This window comes from Phalacrocorax carbo, chromosome 2, assembly GCF_963921805.1.
Source record: "Phalacrocorax carbo chromosome 2, bPhaCar2.1, whole genome shotgun sequence".
Classification (NCBI taxonomy): Eukaryota; Metazoa; Chordata; class Aves; order Suliformes; family Phalacrocoracidae; genus Phalacrocorax; species Phalacrocorax carbo.
The window spans coordinates 80615977-80640868 of NC_087514.1; the positions used below are offsets into that span (position 1 = coordinate 80615977).

Consider the following 24892-nt stretch of genomic DNA (forward strand, 5'->3'; position numbering starts at 1 on the left):
CCCTCCAAACCTAGTGCTTCTGGTAGTGTCCTGATCACCACCAGCTGCAGCTGATTGGCAGAGACACTGCTTGATATAAAGTCCAGCTGGCGATAGTTCGTCATGCTGTACATGCTTAATTGTTATTAAACAGTATTTCTTTTAAAAATCTGGTTAATTTCTCTTTAAATGTGGTTACATGTCAAGAAGTCAATTAGGAGTAACTATTTAGAGAACCTGTTCTGGAGCTGTCTCCACTAACAAACATCTCCCCTCCCTGCCTTTTTTTGTTTAAATGCTGCATGTGCCTAGAAGTAGCTTGGGCTTTTGAAAACCTGGCAACAGTGCAGGTCATAATGTTGGGCAAGATTAAGAGTTATAAAGGAATGGGAAAATCTATAATTTGTTATAGGAACCTATATGCTGTTACAGGAAGCCTTGGTCAAAGAAACAGTATTTATCTTAGTGTACGCTCTGTGTGACAACAGAAGCATCATGTATTCTTCCTGTCTGGAGAAATTATTAATAAAGATTAAGTATGTTTTTAAAAAATATATCCAAAGCCAGTCCTGTCAATCATCCAGTTAGTGCCTAGTATTAAAAAAGTCCAACAAAAATTACTGTCATCGCAGTAGAAAGACTTCAGAACCAAAGTTAAAGGAGCGGGCATTTCTAGGGCACCTGAGTTACCATGAGCAGGAAGAACTTTCAGGAACTGAACTTTGACCTGCATTTCTGACATTAGCAGTACAGGACCTAACAGCTTCTCTAACCAAACCCAGTTTTTTGGCACCCTCTAGAGGTTTTGCTCCCACAGAGAAACAACTTAGAAGATAGATAATTATAATTATCATAAAATTAGGGAGAGCTTACAATCCAAAACTCCAGCCTGTAACCAATGGAGACTGGCACAAAAAGGCTCACATGAGAATACAAAACCAAAACATTAGAGGGTCAATTCTGGTTTCATTCTGCATGATCCGATTGTTCATCTCATCCAATTCACCCAGGACTTCTGAGTCTATAGGAACAAAAACTAGAAAAACACAGTTAATACTACCCTGTTAAAAGACAGGGGAATCTAATTTTCACCACGTAACTCTGGAGCTTTATAAAAATTAATGTTTCACTTAGTTTATGAGAAAATAAACCAAACCCAAAGACAGCTAGCAAAACAATGCATTACCCATCTATGTAACGCTGTAAAATAATACTCCTAACGTTTAGTGCCACACAATTTTTTTTATAAATTGGAATTTTAAATTTTATTCATGCTCTCTGAATAAAGCAGTGTTAATCACCCAATCTGTCACCATTTGTCCAGCCACTTCTCCCTTCCCCACAAAGCCTGCCCATACAAAGTTTGAAGGGAAAAAAATTACTTTCTAAAACAAAACTATGCCTTCTGACTTTTTGATCAAGTTGGTATTAGGATGCAACCTCCTATATTATATAATCAGGAACCACCTGTTCAGATCTCAGTAGATCATGGTCTCCAGGTCCAAGACAAACGTGCTCAAACATTAAGCATTTACCTTCTGCTATCATCACCCCATAAGTCCAAAAATACAAAGTCTTTCAAGCAGTTGTGCAGATTTAAGCAACTTCCTCCAACCAACGCAAGAAACAACAGCTCATTTAAGAATTTTCATTATGAAAGAAAAAAAACCAAAACATTTTACAATCTGAATTTTAAAGAGGCATTTCCTATCATCAATAATATCACAAAAAAGTAAATTCCAGCTGTGAAGTGTTTATTTCTAGGATAGTTTGAAATTGCAGTCCATTAATCCAAAGCTTTCTGACTCTGAGACTACTGGTCTTTTGTTGCAAACATCTCTCCTTGTTTTTGCTGAGAAAGCAAATAAAAACCACATGTATCAGAGAGCGAGTGTCCAGAGTATCCCAGGAGCAACAGAAAAAAAGGAGCATGCTACATATACTTCTCCAGTTCCAGTATCAGAGTAATTTGAGACATACACATCACTTTACTGGAATTAGATTGCCGTATCAGTGACTGGTAAAATGAAACGAAGACCAAGTGCTAACAAAGTCATACAGCATCTGCTTTGGAGAAGACTGTAATGAAACTCTTTAAATATCTTGATGATGGCTCCTCAGGGATCCAGGCTCTAGCTACTGTGAGTTTTGAATTTCAGGAGACTAGCTCTTGAATGTAGAAGAGTTGGTCTCAGGCAAGGCTGAATGGTGCTACACAGACACCCTTCCTGAAGGTATACGGACCCTACTAGAAACCCTGCAAAGCTTTGAAAGCTCCTTTATTATGTCTAAGTTCTCAGGCAGCATCAGAACATTCATTTGCCATCTGCCTGCCAAGAAACTTCTCCTGCACACTGGACAAGCCACAATGCAACTGACATCCTTGGTTTCATTAACATAGCCACTGTTCCATCTGAAGACCGCACACAGACTCCCATCTGCAGAGAAACCAGTTGCCTAGTGTGTTGAAAACAAGTTCAGTGGGAACACATCAGGCCCATACCCAAGACCCTTCCCTGCTCCCAGACAGCTTCTACTCCCTGTTTAAAGCCTTGTTCCTCATTCTACATTAAGTAGCAGTTAAACTGATACTACAGCCCACTAATACCTGAACTTATTTGAGACAATACATATGCAGAAGTGAAAGAAGAGTTATGAATTATCTAGAAATGCAGCAGAACTGCACACAGCTCTTCGGATGTGGTCTCACCAGTGCTCTGTAGAAGGGAAGAGTCACTTCCCGCCACTTCATGGTGATGATTTTCCTAATGCAGCCCAGGAGGCTGCTTGGCCTTCTTTGCCACAAGAGCACACTGCTGGCTCACGTTCAACTTGCCCACCAGGAACCCCAGATCATTCTCTGCAAAGCTGCTTTCCAGCCAGTTGGCCCTAGCATATTGTGGTACAAGAGGTTATTCCAACCCAGGTGCAGAACTTGGCATTTTGCCTTGGTTGAACTTCACAAGGTTCCTGTCAGCTCTTTTCTCCAACCTGCTAACATCTCTCGGAATGGCAGCACAATCCTCTGCCACATCAGCCATTCCTCTCAGTCTTGTATCACCTGCAAACTTGCTGAGTGTAACTCTGTCCCATCACCCAGATCACAAATGAAGATGTTAAACAATACAGGACGCAGTATCAACCGCTGGGGAACACCATTAGTGACTGGCCTCCAGCTGGACTTCATGCTGGACCACAGCCCTTTGAGTCCATTAGTTCAGCCAGCTTTCAGTCCATGTCACTGTCCATTTATCTAATCCATACTTCAAGAGCTTGTATATGAGGATGTTATGGGAGACCAGCAAAAGTCTCCAAAAAAGTCACAATAAATGACACTCACGGCTCTCCCTTCATCCACTATAGTCATCTCATCATAGAAGGCTATCAGGCTGGTAAAGCATGCCTTCTCCTTCATAAATTGATGTTGACTACTCCCAATCACCTTCTTGTCCTTCGTATGTTTGGAAATTATTTCCAGAAGGATTTGCTCCATCACCTTTCGCAGGGACTGACGTGAGGCTGACTGGCCTGTAGTTCCCCAGATCATCCTTTTTAAAGGCAGGGATGACATTCACTTTCCTCCAGGCCTCAGGAACCTCCCCTGATCACCATGACCTTTTGAAGATAATTATTAGAGACTTTAAAAATCCTACTTTTGCATTATTGCAGGAGACTTAATGTAAGTGATGGGCAGATGCCATGATAAAACGCATCAGTACAAACTCCTCCACTTTTCAGTGAGCAAATATACTGTTGCCTACAAGCTAATATTGAAATCCAAGTCAGCTGTTTATTAGCATTTCATTAGATACATTCTTACACCTGTAACAGAGACCACACTGAAATAAAATGAAAAGCCCTACTGGAAGCATCCTGAAACAGCTTGATACTTGCCTGATAATGAGACGCCACAGAATTTCATGTTACTACAGCCATGAGGAGTGAGCTCTGGTTCTCTGTCACTAACAACAGCCTGTGCTTTAACTCAGCAAAAAGCAGTATCCAAAACAAGCCAGCTAGTAGCTGAAAACACAGGTAATGAAGCCTACAGCAAAGCTCCTGAGAGCACACTTGAGTGATGTCAGGGAAGGGTGCTCAACTGTGGAACAGTCAATTGGAAGAAGGGGAAAAAAAGAAAAGAAAAAAGAATCAAAGACTATCCATTCTCTTGAGCACACAATAAAAAAAAAAAATTACCTCTACATATGCAGAAGTGAAAGAAGAGCCTCTACCATGGCTAATGTACTCTGCTATATCCACACGTACTGGTAAACAAACTTATCTCCTAGAAACTATGGTTTTTAAACTGAAATTTCTCTTCAGATTTTATCTGTAGGAAATACCATTGTCATTCAGATTGTGTTTACCCTTTAGAGGTGTAAGTGGTTTGTTAACTACACAAAAGTCTTGCCGATTGTAATCTGACAACCTAGAGGAACAATGGATAAGAAAAACAAAGACGTGCTGTCGTGGTTTAACCCCAGCCGGCAGCTCAGCACCACACAGCTGCTCGCTCACTCCCCCACACTCTGGAGAATCGGAAGAGTAAAAGTGAGAAAACTTGTGGGTTGAGATAAAGACAGTCTAACAGTGAAATATCTGAGATATTTTTAAAACAAACAAAAATTAGAATCGTTTTGTGAAAGTGAGAGAAAATTGCTGAGAGATTGCCCAAATATTCTAGGGTTTACCTTTGCTAATTATTTTGCTGAAAGAATTTTTAATTACTTCAACACCAACTTGACCCCTATTTGAAGAAGGCAACCTATGGATTCAAACATCTGTCCCTCCTCTTCCTGGTCTGAGACTGCTTCTTTTTGCTTGAAGGAATAAAGGAAAGGACTGGAAAGAAGTTATTATTGGTACCACAGCAAGGCTTGAACAGGAGCTGGCTGCCCAGTTCTCTCTCTTAGTCCATGATGAAACAACAGCAACAGACTTTTGCTCACAAATGCGTTTAATACCATTCCTTATACACTCTGTGGTAATACAGCAGATTTAATGCTGTAGTAAGGGACTAGCAGCAGGGTATTCGCTCATACTTAAACTTTTTAAAACTTTTTTTAAAGAAGGGACACAAGCTCAGTAATGACATTCTCTGTTTTGGAAAAAAAGCCTCTTGCATCACACAAAACATGTAGTTACCTGCTTGGGAAAACATCAGATGAAGTCAAACAAAAGTTAGTTTTATGCCATCCATACACTGAGAGGAGTATAACAAGACAAGTACTTGCCTAAGCAATGTGGAACGGGCTACATGCTCTAAGAGACAGAGTACATAAGCAACAAGGATCCTAGTTTCATGCTTGTACCTGACCTGTTTTCAGCCACCCTAGACTTGTTTTCCCTTCAGCCACTGCATTAGCTAGGTTTCTGAACTTTTCAGCACAAGGACCATCTGCAAGTATGTTTTGGACAGCACCAGTTCAACAGGGTTGTGATCTAAGTTCAGTTGTCAAAACACTGATGTAGTACAAAATAAAGAGCCACCACTATGTTTGATTGCTTAGATGATTGATAAATTAACATTACAGCCTGTTACTCCATCTGCATTCTTGCATATGGTCTTTCATATATGGTACAGCTAATGAACCTATAGCACACAATTTTCTAAACAAGCCCTGGGAGGGAGTTGGTTACATGCCACCCTGCACAGGAAGACAATGTTGAAGATAGTCCTGACTGTGGTTCTTGTGTTTGTTATTGCTTGTAAAAGGTCACGGATTAACACAGAGGTGTTGAGCTCACTCCATATTTCAAGGTGGGAAACACTGGGATATTTACAACGAGCTTCAAGCTCCTGTTGTAACTCAGGTCTGAGGTCCAGTTTCATAACAGAGTTAGCCTACTGAAATTCAGCATCAATAAGAGGTGACTACACTTCCACCCAAACATTAAGAAGTTTGGTTTCATATAAGAGAATGATAAGAAAGCTTGAAATCAGAGCTGCAAACAGAATGACTGAAGGAATTCCTGGGGCTTCCACCACAAGCTAGCCTGCATCTAGAGGCAGCAGCTTCAGTCCCTTGACAATACCTTTTTGCACCATAAAATTATTTCAGCTCTAAAGTAGTGTCATAAACTGCAGAGGTGTGCAATATATATAACGCATGTACACTTGTTAACAAGCAATAGCTCTCACATTCTGTCAGAGAGCAGGAGAGATCCCAGATGCTTAAAATAAAATTCACAAGGCGACAAAAATTTTTATTATATTCTATTTAAGCCATTAATGATTGTTTCAATTCAACCAAACACAAGGTCTTTAGAAAAGAGGAAGCCTGTCTGACAGGAAAAAATAATTAAGAGAGATGCAGCACTGCTTTATACACCTGTTGTATTTTGGCTAATATTTGAATGCCATATTTAGGTATTAATAAAAACTCTGCATATATATTCAAACTTCAGAAGTTTTGTCCATAGAAATGCTCAGACCTTAAATTGCAATCCCATTTTTGTCTTTTCTACACATAAGACAAAGATGAAGATTAATACATCAGAAACATTACACAATGTTCTATAAATTCATTCAGAAGTCACCTTTTTGAAGAAGCTCTAAAATGATTCATGTGCAAAGAAGAAAAAGCTTCCTTTCTCCAATTTTTTTCCTGTGAAATGCAGATGTATAGCTGTGCTTCAGAAATACACTCTATATCTAAAACCTGGTATTGTGAAATGAACCACAAGGTTCTAACCCTTTCACATAAACTACTCTAAGTTGCACATTGAAGGGAATGGAATACAAAACTAAAATTATTTTAGCTATCCTCAAGCTCCATTGAAGGAGTAGAGGATTTATTGCAGTGATGTTGCCTCCTTTAGCTGACCCAAAACCAAACATATGTCTCAACTCAAACTATTCCAACAGGCAAGGTTCTTTACGAATTATACAGGCAACCTGAGGTGCTGTGGCTACCACTTATTGCTGAGGTTGATTCCTTCTGGATGGGAACAGCAACTGAAAGCCCATACCACGCTCCTACATAGACATTTCTGCCTTTACAAATGTTCCCCCGCCTTGATACGGACCCTGAAGTATGTCTGTCTGTCTTATACCATCTACTTAATTTAGTTGTACCATAACTACAGTTATTAAGTACTGTAGTCTTGTTGTTTCACTGTAAGAAAACAAATATTTTTCCTTTAAAAAAGTAAAGAACTTTACCTAACCTGAGTATCAGGTGGCTACCACACTTCCTAGCAACAAGAGAAGAAATTTACACAGTTCAAATTTTCTCTCATTTTTATTTTACGACTTTTATTCAAACAACAATATGTGCATTCAACAAACATACAGAATAATGGGTATTTCTAAATGTGTTGTCAGTATCCAAAGCTTGCAGTTCTATCCTCAGATGAATAGAAAAAGTTGAACCTCAAGTCTAATAGCTTATTCCAGACCTGAAGACAACAAACTCAACCCAATTTTCAGTGTGAACACCAGTACAGCTTCTTTGCAGGATGACAGCATCCTAACATGTACAAGACATTTACCAGTACATGGTTTTGCTGGATAGGCAGGTAAGCATGAAAGAAGAGTGGAACCAAAAACAGCACAAACCAATATCACCTTGAACATGCGCAGGGGAGGAAATCTGGCACCTACTTCTCTAGAGACAAACAGTTCAAGAGATTATATATAATAAGGATTAACCTGGATCCTTATAGTCCACTATAAAGGACTAATACATTTCAGAAAGTGGATCAACAGGTAGAACAGTTAGGGAAGTACTTTTAACTTTGTAACCTCAAGAGCAGCCTGCCTTTTCCTTCCCCTTCTCCCTCTGACTTCAGTTCTAGGGACTGCTTCACTCTTCCACTTGTCCCATTCCTCCTGGCCAACTTAGCTTTTCATACCAACCACTCATTCTCTTTTGTTAAGCAAAAAATATCACTATATTGCAGAGCACTACAAATTAGACACTCCTAAATAAAACCATGTGACAAAAAATCCCTTAGTTTTTGGCCACCTGCCAATACTACGTAGTTATTAAATCCAAAGAAGAACCAAAAGACCATATTTAAATAAAGATTTATTAGAAAAGTATTTCAAAAACACAGATACTTAAACATTATGATGAGAACATATACCCTTCAAAAATCAGGATTCTTTGGTTCATTATTAGAGTCCCAATATTTTACTGGAGGCATGCTAAATACATTATGAAAAAGTGAATTTAAAACCAGCATAAGGGTGAGAAATAATTGCTTCATTCCCAAGACAACATATTTCCCTAAACTTCGTTACTTGTTTTAGAGGTCTATACGACTTTCTAGAGAGCAATACCATTTATTGACAAGCAAACTATGGCATCAGGTAAACAATACTGCTCTACAGGTCAGGAAGGATACCTCTTTAAGATAAGTTAGCTAAACAAACTAGCAGTATGATATTTTTTCCGTCTCTTTCCCACTCCTCCACCATTTTTCCCCCACCTAGAACTCATATTGATCAAATCTGGAAAATAATCATTTAACCCAGTACGGCAAAAGGTACGAGTTCGAAACAATAAAAACCACTACTCAGATTACCCCAGTCCCTCAACCTCTCCTCATAAGACCTCCTCTCCAGACCCTTCACCAGCTTCCTTGCCCTTCTCTGGACACACTCCAGCACCTCCATGTCCTTCTTGTACTGAGGGGCCCAAAACTGAACACAGTACTCCAGGTGGGGCCTCACCTGTGCCAAGTACAGGGACATGATTGATCGCTTCCCTGCTCCTGCTGGCCACACTATTCCTGATACAAGCCAGGATGCCGTTGGCCTTCTTGGCCACCTGGGCACACTGCTGGCTCATGTTCAGCCAGCTGTTGACCAGCACCCCCAGGTCCTTCTCTGCAGGGCAGCTCTCCAGCCACTCCTCCCCAAGCCTGTAGCGTTGCATGGGGTTGTTGTGACCCAAGTGCAGGACCCGGCACTTGGCCTTGTTGCACGTCATACTGTTGGCCTCAACCAACCATGTTCAAACTGTGTTTTCCTTACTGTATCTGTGCAAGATGTCCTGTAAGAACTGGTATGCTTTTGCAAAGAAAACACTCTTGAAAATGTATTTGTAAAAGTATTTACCAGAAATCATCAGACTGGCTCATCCACCTGTGTTAAGACAGTGAATTAGCATCCTTCCTATTCATTGACAATACAGCAACTATTTCTTCCAGCGTGTTTGCCTGTCCCTACCTTCCTCCTCCAGGCTTTTTCGGTTTGCTATTAACAGTACCTCAGATCTCTTTCTCTGCTTTGAACACTAGATACACATTAGAAAAAAACAACAACAAACCAACCACAAAAGCAATATATACTGCAGAGTCTTTGGCTCTTTGTCAAACATCATCGCTCCAAGTCTCTTCTGTCAATAGATTACCAGCAATCTGTGATTTGGGGACCTGAAATACTGTCATCACCACTGATCAAAAGCCAAGTAGCTCCTCACTGGATATTTTTAGAGGGGAGACCATGCTGAGAGTCTCAGAATGATCCATCAGCAATGTCAGCTGGAGGACTCCAGTGGGCAGAGCAATGTGGTAGAGGAAACCCCTGGCCCGCCAGTCCCAGTTTGAATAAACGTCATTATGTAGTTTGCACACAAACAGGAAAATCAGGTTCTCTGAAGTGACTCTGCTCAGCACCCTTTCCAACTGAAGGACATCAGCATGTTCAGGATGTCAGACAGAGACGCCAGACCTCAAAAATCCAAGATGTCCTAAAAGTAGGTTAAGTTTATGTGGCACTTAGCTGGTATTAGCATATTCCTCAAATATTAATGTTGCACTTGCTAAAAAACACCTGAAAAATCTTACTTTGGCAATCAAACTAAATTGGTTTACTCTATCTAACTGTGCAAAGTTCTAGCCATTCCAAACTAAATTGAAGGCATAAAACATGGTCAAAGACCAGAATTTTGTTTTTACCACTCAAAAAGAGGCACTTTCTCTTATTAGTTTGTCTTTTTATACTAATACACATGAAATAGGAGAAATATTTATTACCCACTCCAAAAATTCATGTCTTCAAACAGACTGGGGGAGAGCAAGAATTACAAAGCTGATTAATCTTGGCTACTTTTAATTAAAATATATTTACAGAGAGGGAACGTTTAAGACAACTGATCAAAACTCAACCTCAAAAAGGCAAAAAAGAGATGTAAAGGTTAAGTTTTACACCATACCTTTGCGTTTCATCCACATACAGCAATTGCTGCACAGTCCTCTGCTACATAAGGTGACACAGAATATAAGGAAATGTTTGTTTCTTTCTGAAATGAGGAGTATTATTCATCCTTTGAGTGCTCATTATGACAGTCAGCATTGAGAATTAAGTGCGCGGGATCCCAGTGGAAACACTCAGAGGCTAACAAACTTCCTTAATTTGACCAGAAATGCATGCTTTGGAATTTGTTTTTATTGGAAAAAAAAATGTAATGACACATTAAAAAGACCTATTTACCTGAGAGTATTAAACAATTGCTTAACAGAATACTGCATTAGGCTTCTCAGATATACTATGGCTTCTGTTCAATGCTCTCATTTGTATGAAAAAGATTTCTTGGTATCATGACTCCGTTTCGAATGCCAGTTCTTAAAACCTGCGATTCTAAATTTACCCTTTGATTATACATGCATGGTTCTAACTAAGCTCAACCTGCCCATCCTTCTTTGAAGAGATTAAAGTCAGAGTCCACCAAGACCCTTGAGGCTTTGTGCAATACTTCACTTGTTCTTGGTAAAGACAATAGAAGTCGGAAGTGAAAAATAAGTGCAATAAACTGCCAAGCTTGTCAGAAACACTTTTAACCAAAAATAACGCCCTTGCGAACCTAAAAAATCTTTAAGGGACCATCATATTTATAGAGGAGAAAAGGAGGAAATGGTGTTGCATACCTCATATGCATTCAACTATAGGATGCTGTATGTCATTAGTAATATAAAAGCACAGGTAGTAGTTAATCTGTAGTGAGGTCTGCGCCACATTACAAATGCTATTTTTTCCCAGTCTGAACCAAACTTTACCTTCAAAAAATCACGTAGACGTACCTGAGAGGCATTTGGGAATTCGTTTGGGATCCCAAAGCAGGATTTACAACCCTATTACTCAAAATCCTTCTGTTGGGCATAAATGCTACGGCTGTGGTTTAACGACAAAGAAATCAAATGCAAGTGTCTTCTGGTTTTTTGATTGTAATGATAATTTTGAGAATGCAGTAGGCCTTCTATATTTTTGACACTTATGTAGAAGAGATGGTTATCACATTTCCAAGTTTTCCCCCCTACCACAAGATGACATATATCAGCACTGCAGCGGAAATCCATATATAAAGTCACATCATTCTTGTAACTTAAGCTTCAAAACCATTTGCAGTAAGAATAGCAAGAGTGATGCCCTTCATCAATTACTGCCAAGCTCCTTCATTAAAACACAAACTTTTTTAAAATACCCAAAGCTTTTCTGTTCTATTTACTGCATTTCTAAGCACACTAGGTCAGACAAGGTTAGCCACTGAACTGAAGGTTCAGGTTACCATCATGTGGTGACCAAGAATACAGGTACTTCATCAGAAATATTCAGCAAGTTTACCAAATTGATTAGTCATATTTGGCAATTTGTCAAAATGCTCCTAGACTGACCTAGATTTTGATTTGTAAGAATTCACTAGGTTATCCACTCTGTATTTAGCATCTACACCATTTAGGAGCCCAACTCAACCTTCCGTGAGACTTCAGCTTCTAGATAACACAAAATCTCACTTTCAGAGATACCATGCCATTCAGAAATGAGACAATGCCATTAGGCATGTTCAGAAGCTGTCCTGAAGTTGAGTTTTTGTCAGAAATATAAGTGAGAAAGAGATGGGCATTAAGAACGCCTTCAGGTATCTGCTTATTAGAACAACTCAATTTCTCTAAAAATACTCGTGTAGAAGACAAAAGATTTGCCCAAGCAGGCTTTCCATGTCTGACCTTGAGCCATTTCCATTGTTGAAAACCTTTAAGCCGTTGTTTCCTTAGATAACTGTTCTCTTACCTTGCCTTCTGCCTTCTCACTTTGCTTTTCACTGAATATGAACCTCCATATCCAACGTCATGCCATTTTTCATGCCAAAAAATGAGCATGAAAAGATTTTTGCCCTCTCATATGCTAAACAGGTACAGCAAGCATCAACCTCTTGGCAAGAAGAAAGATTATTTTGAAACAAGCAAATTTGACTGGGACAACAAAAACCTGCTTTCAAAGAAACCTGATTATTAGCCAGCCAAGCACAACATTAGGAGAAAATACCAGAATGCTAGGACTTGATTCACAGAATCGTGTACGTCATTCCCAGAGAACTGCACTCATTTATACAAGTTAGACTCTTCACTCAGATAAATCTAAAATAATGTAAATATTTTTTAAAAAAATAAATAATCTGTAGATTAGCTAGCATACCGGAAATACACACACTCATGAGTTGCAGTATTTTGGTGGAAAACTACAAAAAATATAATTGTAAGGTTCACACATTCTGTTTTCAACACCCAGTGCAGATTTTCTTGCTTTTCAGATATCTAGCACTACAAAAATTCTAAAAGTTCTCTCACAGGAAGCAGGAATTAAAATATAACACACTCCTCAAAATTTATTGTCTGGAGCCTTGAGTTACCCCTGAAACCCTTGCCAGTCACCCTTCCAAACTGCTTGCTGGTTGTACTGGAAGGCCTGTGCCTTTACAGGATGGAGGTTACAAATTTTAATAATCCTAGTAGTACTAAAAGGTACAGCAATTTTCCACCACCACATTGAAACTTATTTCTAATCATTTCCCCAAACATCTTAATAATTTAAAACAAATTAAGCTGATATAAATGAATACATAAGAGTTAAGTCTCATTCAGTGCGTTTAAAACAATCCCCATCAGAATCCCAATTCACACTACCTGCCTCATTTCATTTGGCTCCCTTCAAAAATTCAGCCTTAAAGGGATATTTTGGTGTTACTTAATTGATCAATAATGAATGTGTTAGGACAGAAAAATGTACCTACGGCTGAAAAACCAATACATTTAAGTTACACTAAGCAGCCAAATTTAAGTTTTACTGTCAGTTTCCAAGAGTAATTTTCTTGACCAAAAGGAAATTGCTGTACTGTGAAGATTTCTGGGAGATGAAGAAATCAATTGCAAACTTGGCAAGAAAAATAAGAAAGAGTGGGGGGTGGGGAAGGAGGTAGAAGAAACATGGGGGAAAAATGCAAAATCTTCCCCTAGAGAACCTTTTATGAAAAGCCCTTTTGGCTCTCAGATGTTCTTGATTTGGATGTTACTACTCAAAGTAGACTCTGCGTATTTGTGGCTTCTCAAACTGAACGAACAGAAGTGGAAAATAATGGTTTGTTATACAGTAGAGCTATTACGGCTAATGCAATAAACCATCATAAAATAGTTTTATCACAATGGTAACATGATGGTAACATCAAACACAGTTATTTTATACATGAATTTTTAAAAGTTACCACCTTTATGGTAGGTCTGAGAAGTACTAAGTTTTAAAGTTTCATTAGAAGCCTGATGTTTTTTCCAGAAACTTCAATAAAATAGGCAGTGGCCTATTTTACAAGATAATACATACTCTTCCATGCTTTATGTCTCTTGAAGTTATTGCTTATTACTATAATTGAATTTTGTAAAGTAGAACAGGAAGATTAAGAGCCAGTAGGATGCACTAGAAGTTAGTGTGCCAAGAGCAATTTAAACAAATATTAAATACTTGTTCTCCTAGATAATGAGATGTTTCTCAATTTCTTGGTTTTACACTAAACTGGCAACTAACACAAGAAAAAAAAAAATCTATTAACGTGGCTATCAGTTTACATATAAACAGATACCATATTTCCTTTTCAATGCTATTGAATTTAAATTCTGTCCAGGACACTGCCAGAGAATCTGGTCAGACAATCTGCTTTTACAACCCATTCATGACACCAAGTTAGCACATCCCAAGGGGATAGAAGAAATTGCTTCAGTGTGTCATGCTGCCTTCAGACTTCTTTCCAAGTGAGCCTAACTACCGAAGAGCCATTAACCAAAGGGTTGTGTGGTTCTGCAGCGCGTGAGCAGAGGATTGCCCACCTGTCCCGCATGGAGACCTCCTACTGACATAAGAGAAATAACATTTCCCATCATGCCCCCATCAAAAAAAAAAAAGAAAGAAAGGAAAGAAGGTCAGAAAAATAATGTTTTTGCAGGTGTAATCACTTTTGTCAGGAAAAAAATCGATCTCTTATTAGAAAGCAAATGTGGTGTAGTCCTATTTGAGAGTCATTCTGTCATTTAAAAAATAAATGCAGCATATTTAAAAATGCTGCCTCCATTAAGGGTTATTGTTTACTTGTATGTTATTAATAATCAGACAAGTAAATTTAATAATATGCAGTTAAATAAGCATCCAAAACTCTTCCTGTAATAAGATCTTACCTTCAAAGGAGAGAAACAATCAATTTCATTTTTGTCAAACCTCAGCTGTAACTTGAAATATCAAACTCTTCATGACTTACAAGTGCAATCAATAAGAATCAAAACCACAGGTCCTTATTTAAGTAAAGAGTACTGTAATAATGTATTTTCCTTATTGTGCTGATACTTCTGAAAACAGTTTCTTCTAGGAATTGTTGAAACGTATGTTTGAAATCCTAACAAAGATATGCTGGAATTTCCACAAGTGATAAGCTCTAAAAAATCGTATCACACTGAACCATGAAATAGAATATGTATCTGAAATTTAGTGCAAAATTTAACACTCGTGAGCTCTGCTGATTCTGTTATCTGCTCCATTTACATGCCAATCGACAGCCCTACCTAAAAACACATTTCTTAAAACCCTTAAAATAAGCTGCTCTGGCACCTACTTTGTAGCATAAGTTGATTTTACACGTGTCTTGAGAAACAAATACTTATCACACAACCACAGCCATTAAATTGGTACCATCCATCAGCAAAGTTATGCAAATCAGAAGTATGCAAATACCTTTTTTTTTATTGCTACTCTTTCTAATTTGTGCAGCTGTCTGTCAGAGTTCATCATGTGAGGATGAAATTATTTTAGCAGCATTATTCAAAAAACCACAGCAAAAGTCACAAGCTTGTGTCACTGATGAGCTATTTATTGCTTTTAACGTCCGTTAAGGTACCTGGCAAACCGAACTCCAGCACTGTAGCTGGAGTTCCCTCTCAAAGGCATCCTTCTTGCAATCCACAAAAAGTCATCCAACCAGCATTCAAAAATAAATACTCTGCTTCCTACCAGCAGCTTTGAGGGGTGTTTCCTTTTGTACATATACACAGCACAGCCCCACTACTCCTTTCTTCAGAACCTCTCTTATATAACAGACTGCAAAAACCAGCTCTGAACAACGTGATCAAGATGCGATCTCCTGTTTCGGTACTACAACATTCAGTATAATCACATTCAACGCAGTCCCGAGCCATTAATCAACTCCTTACTAATGAAGATGATCTATCGCAAGTTTTCTGCAGCTTTGGAGGATGCAGGCTGATAAACAGTCAAGGCTCCCAAAGGGTCAAGTCATTCACAGACTGAAAAAAGAGACAGCAACCTGGCTCAGAATTAGTCTTGCAAGGGTATCTGAGCATCACAGAATGTCCGCGCTTTGCTTATGCATCTCAGTCCTCCGAGGTAGTTTGGGTGTAGGGTTGGGGCTCCTCCCCACATAAGCTGTGTAAAGGTAAATAGGGCTGGCGAAAGCCCTAAAGCTGTTTGTGTCTCAGAGGCCCACAAGTAGGATATGCAGCAGCTTTCCCTGGAGACCTGCACCTCACCCCCTCACGCCATCTCATTTACACACTGACCAACTCACTAGGCTGTTTGAAAAACATCAACCCAGCCTACGTGACTTAGATAATCAGTTCACTTTTTAAGACAGGACGAATACATTCTTAAATACAGGATGACAAAGGTGTTTTTCCCTCTCTTGATTTTGCGAAAGCCCACAACAGACTTACATAAACTCCAAATAATTCTGGGTAGTCCTCTCGCTATCTTAAGGTACAAAAGTCTTGATGTACCCTATGGAGAGGTTTGCTGCGAACAGCAGCTCAGGCCGATTCACTGTTTTCACTTTACATACAGACTACCTATAGATACTGTGAAAATACACCTGCAATGTGAAGTTTTTACTTCATCTTGTTAGTGCCAATAAAAAGGCATACATGTTTCAAGGGGCACGAATAGCAGCAACTACAGCCAGCAAAGTTAACAGCTGGGTGTGGATTAAAGGGGCCTATGCGCTTCTAAATACTGTCTGCAAGTTTTGGATATTTTTCTATAATGCACAGGGTTAATCACGACACCCTGAATCCGAACAAAGCACACCATAACACTAAAACTAGGAGGGAGAAAATGTCTCTGCCAAGATGCCATATCCCAGTCTTCCATGTATTCGTGCTTCCAATCCCTCCGGGGGAAATCTAACGTGGTTTCTAAAACGATCCCTGAAGAGGGCTTTTTTTTTTTTTCCTTCCCACTCTTCTCCAAGATCCCCGGCCAGATGAATCTGTGCATTACATGTTCTGCCCGTGCCGCTGCACCTCCTCTGTGGTGACTTGATTCAGCTCAAGCTACGCTTTGACCGATCGATGCAAGCACATTACGCACCAGACTAACAGTAAGGTAAGGCTAAAGGAAAGAAAAGCATCTTTCCTTTCAGCCATTAAATATAGATCAACGAAAACATCACAGCGCACATCGCGGCTCCCCTCCCCGCCTCCCCCCCCCTCCCCCCGCCCGCTCCTCGAGCGCAGGATTTCGCAGACGGTGGCTTCAAAGGAGGCACCAAACACACCCCCCCCCCGCCGCACACACACACTCACACACACACTCACACACACACACAGCGCCTCACACACACGCTGACACACACTCACACGCACCCCCAGACCCCCGCCGCCGCCCGGAGCCGCCCCCGGGCCCGGGCACCTCCCGCGGGGGCTCCGCGCAGGGCCGGGCGCTGCCCCCGCCCGCGGGTCCCCGGGCCCCTTCTTCTTCTTCCACCACCTCCTCCTCCTCCTCCCCGGCCCATGACTTCACCGCCGTAACGAGTACATTAGTGCACGGCGTCGGGAGACACGGTGCCGCGGATGCCCTACATAAGCAACGACTAACGTAGAAAGAAAGGTGGGGGGGGGGGGGGAGGCGCGGGAGGAAGAAACAAGGGAAAATAACGCACTTTGTCACCTCTCCGCCGAAGGCACAAACGCAGCTCCCCAGCAGCCCAACCCAGCCCGGCTGCCTCGCCGAGGGGAGCAGTGCAGGAGCCCGCACCGAGAAGAAATATCATCACGCAAGCGGGAAGGGTGGGGGGGGTGGGGGGGCCGGGGACCTGGCACCATTGCGGTGCCTGTCGTACTCACCGATCGGCGCCGATTCAGCCTGCTTTCTCCCAAACATATACCAAAACCCAACAGCAAATCCTCAGTCCGCTAGGCAGGGATGGGGGCGGGGGGGGGCAGCTACGGCCCCGGGCTTCACCGCAAGGTCCTGACCTTGCCCAGCTGCAGCATCTTCGGCTTGCCCCCCCCCCCCGGGCGTGCGTGTGTGCCGGCGTGCGTGTGCGCCCCTGTGTCCCCGCGTCCGTGGGAGCGCGCCGATCCGGGTCGGAGGGGCTCCGCCGCAGGACAGCTGCCCGCTGGCTGCCGGGGCGAGGCGGAGCTCGGCATCCACCGCCCCGCCGCTCGGGCGAGGTGCGGGGCCGCTGCAGCAGGAGCAGCAGGAGCAGCAGCAGCACGGCGGCGGCGGCGGCTGGGGCAGGCTGCGCGGCGCCGCCGTAGCGCAGCGCGCCTGGCGGGCGCACCGGCCGCGGGATGTGGCCGAAGGAGACACAGCCACAGCCGCCGCCGCCGCCGCAGCATCTGCCGCCGCCGCGCTCCCGCCCTCCCGCCCCTGCCTCCGCCCCGCCCTCCCCCGTCCCCTCCCCGGCAGGAGCGCGCCCGCCGCGGCCGAGCAGCCGGCGCTGCCGAGGGGAGGGAGGGAGGCAGGGAGGGACGGCGGCCCCGCTCCCGCTGAGGCGCCGCCGCCGCCGCCGCCGGGCGGGGCCGGGTCCCCCGGCCTCCCTCCGCAGGGGGGCGCGTCCCCGTGTGCCCCCAGCCCCGCCCGCCCGGCCGGGAGTTGGGGGCGGGCGGGGTGGGGGGCTTTGGTGTGCTGGGGAGGGGGCGGGCGCAGGTGTCGGGGCGCGCCCCGCGGCGGGGACAGAGGGGCAGCCCCCCGGCAGTGACAGCGGGTCCCCCCGCCTCAGCTTGGGTGCCCGAAACTTGCGGTCTGGCAGCCAAAATGGCAAGAGGAAGAGGGAAGGCAAGAGCTCATTCCCCTGCTCGTTCCACCCTCGGTTCTCTCTCCCCGTCCTTAGGAAACCTAGGTGGAGAACCTACCATGTTGTCAGAAGTCTTGCGAGCACAGAGGGTAAGGAATATGGAAGTCGTGTTTACTCCTATGCACGCTTTAACCCTTTGCTGAGAAACTCACCTGGAAGTTGCCATTCCATTGGGCCTTTTAACTTGCGGCGCGGAGTTTTGGTATCTGAGGAGAAACCGCGGTTTTTTGTGTGGGCGGCGGTGCCGCTGCCTAGGGCAGTCCCTGCCAGTTCACGCTCGCAGGGACCCCAGTACCAGCGCGGCCGCCGGGAAAGCCATTGACCCGGCGGAGCCGCGGGGGCATGGCCTGCAGCCGGCGGCGGGTCCCCCCGCGCCCACGGCCGCGACACCCGCGCGGCGGGGACGGGACCCGCCCGGGGGCCGGGCGGGAGCGGCTCCGCGGGGAGCAGGCGCGGGTGAGCCTTGGCTTCCCTGCCGTCATCCTGGCGGGTGATCTCCCCTCGCCCCTTTCGCGACCAAACCGCCGCCGAATAAATCACAGCAGGCGGTTTATTAACCGCCGTGGGTATGAAAGACGTACCTGCAGGCGGATTCAGCCGACGCGGTAGCGATGGGGACCGCCGCCGCCGGGCTGCAGAGCGACTCGCTGCTGCCACCTTTCGCTTGGCGTGTTCGCAGCTGCCCCAAACCCGCCCGTAAGCAGGAGCCTCGCCTCACCGGGCGTTTGAGGTGAGGGTACCCGCGCTTCGCGTCGCGCCAAGGCCAGAGGCCACCTCTTCCCTTCATTGCAGTGCTGTGCCCAGCGCCAGCAAGGCTTGTTTTCTTCCGCCTGCGGTTTCTTTTGTTTTGTTTTCTTTCCTTATACAACTTGTCTTCATTTGCTGTTTACCTGGGAAGGATTAAATGCAGAATTTTGTGCACGCTGCCTTGAGGCCAGCTCATGCATCAGCTATCTCTAGCCTCACGATAAGCACGCTTGCTTTCATCTACTCAAAGGTGCACCGGAGGAACAGAAGAGAAAATTAGTTTTCAGAGAAGCCCACTTCAGTGATTCTAGAAGCCATAACAGTTAAACGAATCTGTAGTAATTAAGAGCTTGTCCATCTGAATCTTTTCCTCATCTAATGAAAGAAAAGTTGATTCCCCTGTCTTTGTCCAAACTTGTGACAGCAGCATCAGGCCTGACCTGGCCGCCTGAGGCTGGAAAAAATCAGCAACTGGAGAAATAAAACTGCCTGCACAGTAGCCTAGCCCATGGTTTGATGATTAGGGCCCTAACCTGGGAAGCAGACTGCTCTTCCAATCTGAAACGCCTAATCAGACATGGAACTCGGCTCTCTCATTTCATGACAAATGTTCTAACTTCCAAAGTACTGCGGAGTAAGGAGAGACAAGCAGCCACCCTTTCACAGGGAGAGAGAAAGAAAAAAGCAGCTCATCATCTGCATCTGGAGGAAGGACATAATGTCTGTTAAGTGCAGGACAATGGGTTTGTGATTCCCAGACTCAGACAGCCGTCTAATTCTGGACTGAACATAGTGTATTACCCAGTAGATACCTAGAGTCACCATCTTACTGTTCAACCTCAAGGTGTACTTAGTAATAAAATTACTGGGTGTCATAGCATCCTAGATCCACCACAGCATAGAATCATAGAATTGTTAAGGTTGGAAAAGACCCTTAAGATCATCGAGTCCAACCGCTAACCTATCACTGCCAAGTCCACCACTAAACCATATCCTCAAGCACCATGTCTGCCCTTCTTTTAAATGCCTCCAGGGATGGAGACTCCGCCACCTCCCTGGGCAGCCTGTTCCAATGCCTGGCAAGCCTTTCGGTGAAGAAGTTTTTCCTAATATCCAGCCTAAACTTCCCCTGGCACAGCTTGAGGCCATTTCCTCTCATCCTATCGCTTGTTACTAGGGGGAAGAGTCTGACCACACCTCACTACAACCTCCTTTCAGGTAGTTGTAGAGAGCGATAAGGTCTCCCCTTGGCCTCCTCCAGCCTAAACAACCCCAGCTCCCTCAGCCACTCCTCTTAAGACTTGTTCTCTACACCCTTCACCAGCTTCCTTGCCCTTCTCTGGACACACTCCAGCACCTCCATGTCCTTCTTGTACTGAGGGGCCCAAAACTGAACACATGCATTCGAGGTGGGGCCTCACCTGTGCCAAGTACAGGGGCACGATCACCTCCCTACTCCTGCTGGCCACACTATTCCTGATACAAGCCAGGATGCCGTTGGCCACCTTGGCCACCTGGGCACACTGCTGGCTCATGTTCAGCCAGCTGTTGACCAGCACCCCCAGGTCCTTCTCTGCAGGGCAGCTCTCCAGCCACTCCTCCCCAAGCCTGTAGCGCTGCATGGGGTTGTTGTGACCCAAGTGCAGGACCCAGCGCTTGGCCTTGTTGAATCTCGTACCGTTGGCTCCGGCCCAACAATCTAGCCTGTCCAGGTCCCTCTGTAGGGCCTTCCTGCCCTCCACCAGATCAGTGCTTCCACCCAGCTTGGTGTCATCTGCAAACTTACCGAGGGTGCACTTAATCCCCTCATTCAGATCATCGATGAAGATACTGAACAGGACCGGCCCCAGCACTGAGCCCTGGGGAACACCACTCGTGACTGGCCACCAACTGGATTTGACTCCATTCACTACTACTCTCTGGGCTCGGCTGTCCAGCCAGTTTTTAACCCAGCATCATGTGATCCACCTTCTGCAGCCCAACCTCTTCCCCAGAGCTGAAAGGTCTTTCTGTCAGTAAGGGGAGAGGAGGCAGAAGGGCTAGAAACAGACTGTGTCCTCCTTTCATTCCCCTTGAAGTATAGCCAGGCTGAATATATATAGGGGCTGAATGTTCTGAGACAATCTCTAAACCCTAATCCCATGCAAGAAAGTAATCTCAATCTATCTTCATGTGACCCAGCCTAATAAGCAGTATGATGTCAACTCAGCTGCAAGTTACAATCTAGTTTTAATAGTTCAAAACACATTTATCCCTATTAGTGTCAATTGTAATGCCAAGCCGTTCTCAGAATGTATCCCTTAATACATTTAGAGCTGCAAAAGTGTTCAGGGTCAAGGTATAACACTTACAAAACTGTATTGTACTTTTTGGATTCTTTTTCCTTTCCACCGTACTTGTTCATTGAATAACTCCATCTCAACGATAAAGACCATCCTGCAAAAGGCCAAGTAAAAATCTTGCCACAGATTCAGAAAATGATGCTGTTTGAATAACAGTTAGTGAGACCTTGTTATACTGATTATCTTTTTATGTAATCCAATTATGTGTGAGTTTTACTTAATGTTTTTCCACAGTGTAGAAGACTGTCAGAGTTCAAGGAACCAGTAGACCGAGCATCTAGTTAGACGTCGTATTGCATAAGACTGAGATATTACCTACCCTGAAAGCAAAATGAATGACTTGGCATATCTTGCAATTATGGAGTGCTGGGTCATTTTGTAATCTATTCTCTATTCTTTTTAGTCAGTATCAGGAAAGATGAAACTAAATTTACTTGGCTGTTAACTCCATGAACATCACGCTCCAAAAGTCACACAATTCTGCTTTTTCCAGCCAGCATGGCATTAAGTTCCTGGAGACTGTTCGTTTGTTTTCCCAGTGCTCAGGAGACTAGCATCTCATCTGACACCTATTCAGATCCTTTTTCTCAGTTTCATGTGATAGTTACACTAGCAACCATTGTGAAACCCCAAACCACTGGAGCCCCATGGGTATACAACGAATAGCAAGGACTCCTTACAAGAATCGTCCTGCTCCTCAAAGCTTTTCCTTAGTTTTCTTCTGCAGCATGTACATTAACGTTTTAGTGTACAAGAGGACACTTTGTAATATTCCTTGCACCCATACCTGGAGTTTCTCTAGTATGCCCCTGGTGCATTTCAAGCAGCTCCCCCACCGGTTGCACCAAGGCTGAAGCCATGGATGGGCGCTGTCCAGAGAGCACTGTTTGCAACAGAGACCCAAGGTCCTCTAGCAGGCCCTGTACATACTGAGGCCCAACAGCTACTGTGAATTTCAGTGCTGATATAGATGTCATATGGACATAGAGTCCTGAAACCTCAGCAGATCTCAGAAAACTGAACCCCACTTCTCCCATCTTGGCACTGTAGCAGTGAGTGATGTAGATATTCCCTCTTGGAACAAAGGGCATTTCAGCCAAGTGGGACAAGAACCAACACTACTTCATTCCCTCTCTTTCCTCAGCTGAGGTCTTTTGTAGTTCATAAGAGTTGTGAAGCAGATGCCTGATTGTCTCCTGCTTTGACCTGATATTTCTCTTGGTCAGGCCCAAGAATTTTTCTCAAAACAACATTGGAGTGTACCAGGTCATCTGGTTCATGCATGTTAACCAGTCTTACCACTTTTTCATACCAGTTCTCCTGCATAATTGGGTATCTCTAGTCCTATACATGATTTGTAATAGAGGGAGATGTGTTTGTCACCATCCTGTAGAGTTTTCAGTCATAATCCCACTTCCATGAACTAACTAACTCTTTTTGGCAGGAGAATTTTCAGCAATGAAGGAGCATCGATTGCTGCAGTTTAAATGGTCATCTACGTCAGAGTACAGTGGATGAGTATGCAATGGATAGGTGCAATACTGAATTTTCCTCATGAGAGTTTTCAACACCACGGTTTTCTACCTGGGAAATCAGATTTTCACAATGATGTTGGAAGAATGGAAATAATGAAAAAATGAGCAAAACAACCTTTAAACAATTATAAATTGTCCAGCTTCGTACCTCTGTCGAAGGCTGTCACTATCCTTCCATGTGATTGTAGCCCTTCTTTTAAATACCTCAAGAAATTATGTGGAGTACATGGGGCAGGATGTGTCTTCCTGTTCTGCTCTTGCTCTTTTGGTTTCAGAATAACAGCTGTTGAAGGAAAACATGAATTTCTTCCTCTATGCTTTTTCAGCAGAAAAAGTAACTGCTTATTTTTGTCTAATCCTGTTATTTAAATCTCTGTATTACTGCACATCTGACCTCCTTGTGTTATTTTTAACTTAGTGAAAAACAGAAATATATGTTTTTATCAGCACCACCTGCTTAAATTAAAAAGGAGAAAATAACTGAGTTTAGTATTCTCTTTCCTTTCATGTAAGAAAAAAAAAATGGAAGTAATAAACTGTTAAGTAATACGAAGTACTAAGAGGGAAACAAGATGTTTCTAAATCCTAATGTAAATATTTCCTTTTTTTTCTTTTAAACTGAGACCTTATTAAAGATGTGTTTAATTTATTTAGCAAGTGATTTTGGCTGGATTTTGGAATTCCCACAACTTCTGCTGTGGCCATACACAACAAGAACAACTGTAGGTTGCATAGTCCCAGCATCAGTCCTTTTGGAAAGATGTTAAAAGTATGCTGTGACAGCACTCATCAGCTCAACAGCCAGAATACTTTTCAAGTGGTAAAACCTTTTAACTGAGTTACAAAAAATCTTTGACATTTCCCATGTCAGCTGTGTCCCTAATATAAGTTACTGTTGTCATATACAGAGTTCAGATGGCAAATCTTTTCCTTTTTTACTCCAGGATATCAATTTAGAAAATCATAGATTCAGTGACCTTTGGTTATGTTTATGTTATTTTGTGATGCCTGGGAGATTTTTCAGCTGTTATAAAGCGACAGGGAATAGTACCATGCCTTTGGAATTCTGAACATATTCTGCAGAAAAAAATTGCTGGGCAACTATCCATCTTTGGATTCTTTTTTCCTATTGTTTATTCCAGTGAGTGACTGCCAAGGTGGTTGCCAATTTAACGCAATACTGCATCAAGCAATTATGTGACAGTGTAGACTCTCATCTTCATACCTTTAGTATTAATTTTAAGTTTAAAATGGACTTTGATTTTGCAGGGCTAGGTCTCTGTTTCTTTTAAAACAAAAAACCTGTTAATCCACAAGGCCAAAATGTGAGTGATCTCATCTTGCTGCCATGTCATTTTAGTAATCCATAGTGGCTAAAAAAGAGCCTTTTTTAAAAGCTACAGCTTTTGTTTTTGTATGCAGAGCTCAAAAGGAAAAGAATGCCTCTTTATGGAATGCAATGTGTGTTTATAAGTATTAAAATGCAAACATTAATTCAAACAATAAATAAATCTTATCTTTCACTTAGGTTTCATGTGTAGAAGTAATGGTCAGTATATTATGGTGAAGAAAAATACTTTGATAGGTAAAGGCTACTTCATTAGCGGTTGTTTAGTGACTTGTCCTTCAGGTATAATATTGCATTAGTCTATTATAAGAAAAGTGTTCTGCAACTTTAACAAATCTAATAACAATCTCAAAGTTGTTACAGTGATGGGGATAACAGACCATTAGCGTGTTCCATTTAATATATATATATGAGGCAGTCATTAAAACAGATGACTGAGGGTCAGGACCCTCAGTTATGGGCCTTCACTGAGTCAGGACACGTCCATAACTTCAGTAAAACTGGTTTCTACTTTTTCACTTACAAAATGGGGATATCACACATGCTAATGGACTAGACTGAGGTCTTTGGATGAGGGACAACATG

General features: G+C 43.0%; 1 protein-coding gene across 6 annotated transcripts in view; it reads right to left on the bottom strand.

The window, feature by feature from the left end:
- CTNND2 (catenin delta 2) overlaps positions 1–17822 on the bottom strand; it is a 687140-nt gene extending 669318 nt beyond the window's left edge. For 3 of the 6 annotated variants that reach the window (XR_010371561.1, XM_064443391.1, XM_064443393.1), the window contains exon 1: positions 17380–17822. Coding sequence is in view for 5 of the 6 variants with exons in the window: in XM_064443391.1 (XP_064299461.1) it covers positions 17380–17416 (37 nt within the window). In the remaining variant the exon portion in view is untranslated. The remainder of the gene's footprint in view (positions 1–17379) is intronic. The other 3 variants (XM_064443387.1, XM_064443390.1, XM_064443394.1) reach the window with 3 other exon arrangements.
- Positions 17823–24892: the final 7070 nt, after the last annotated feature.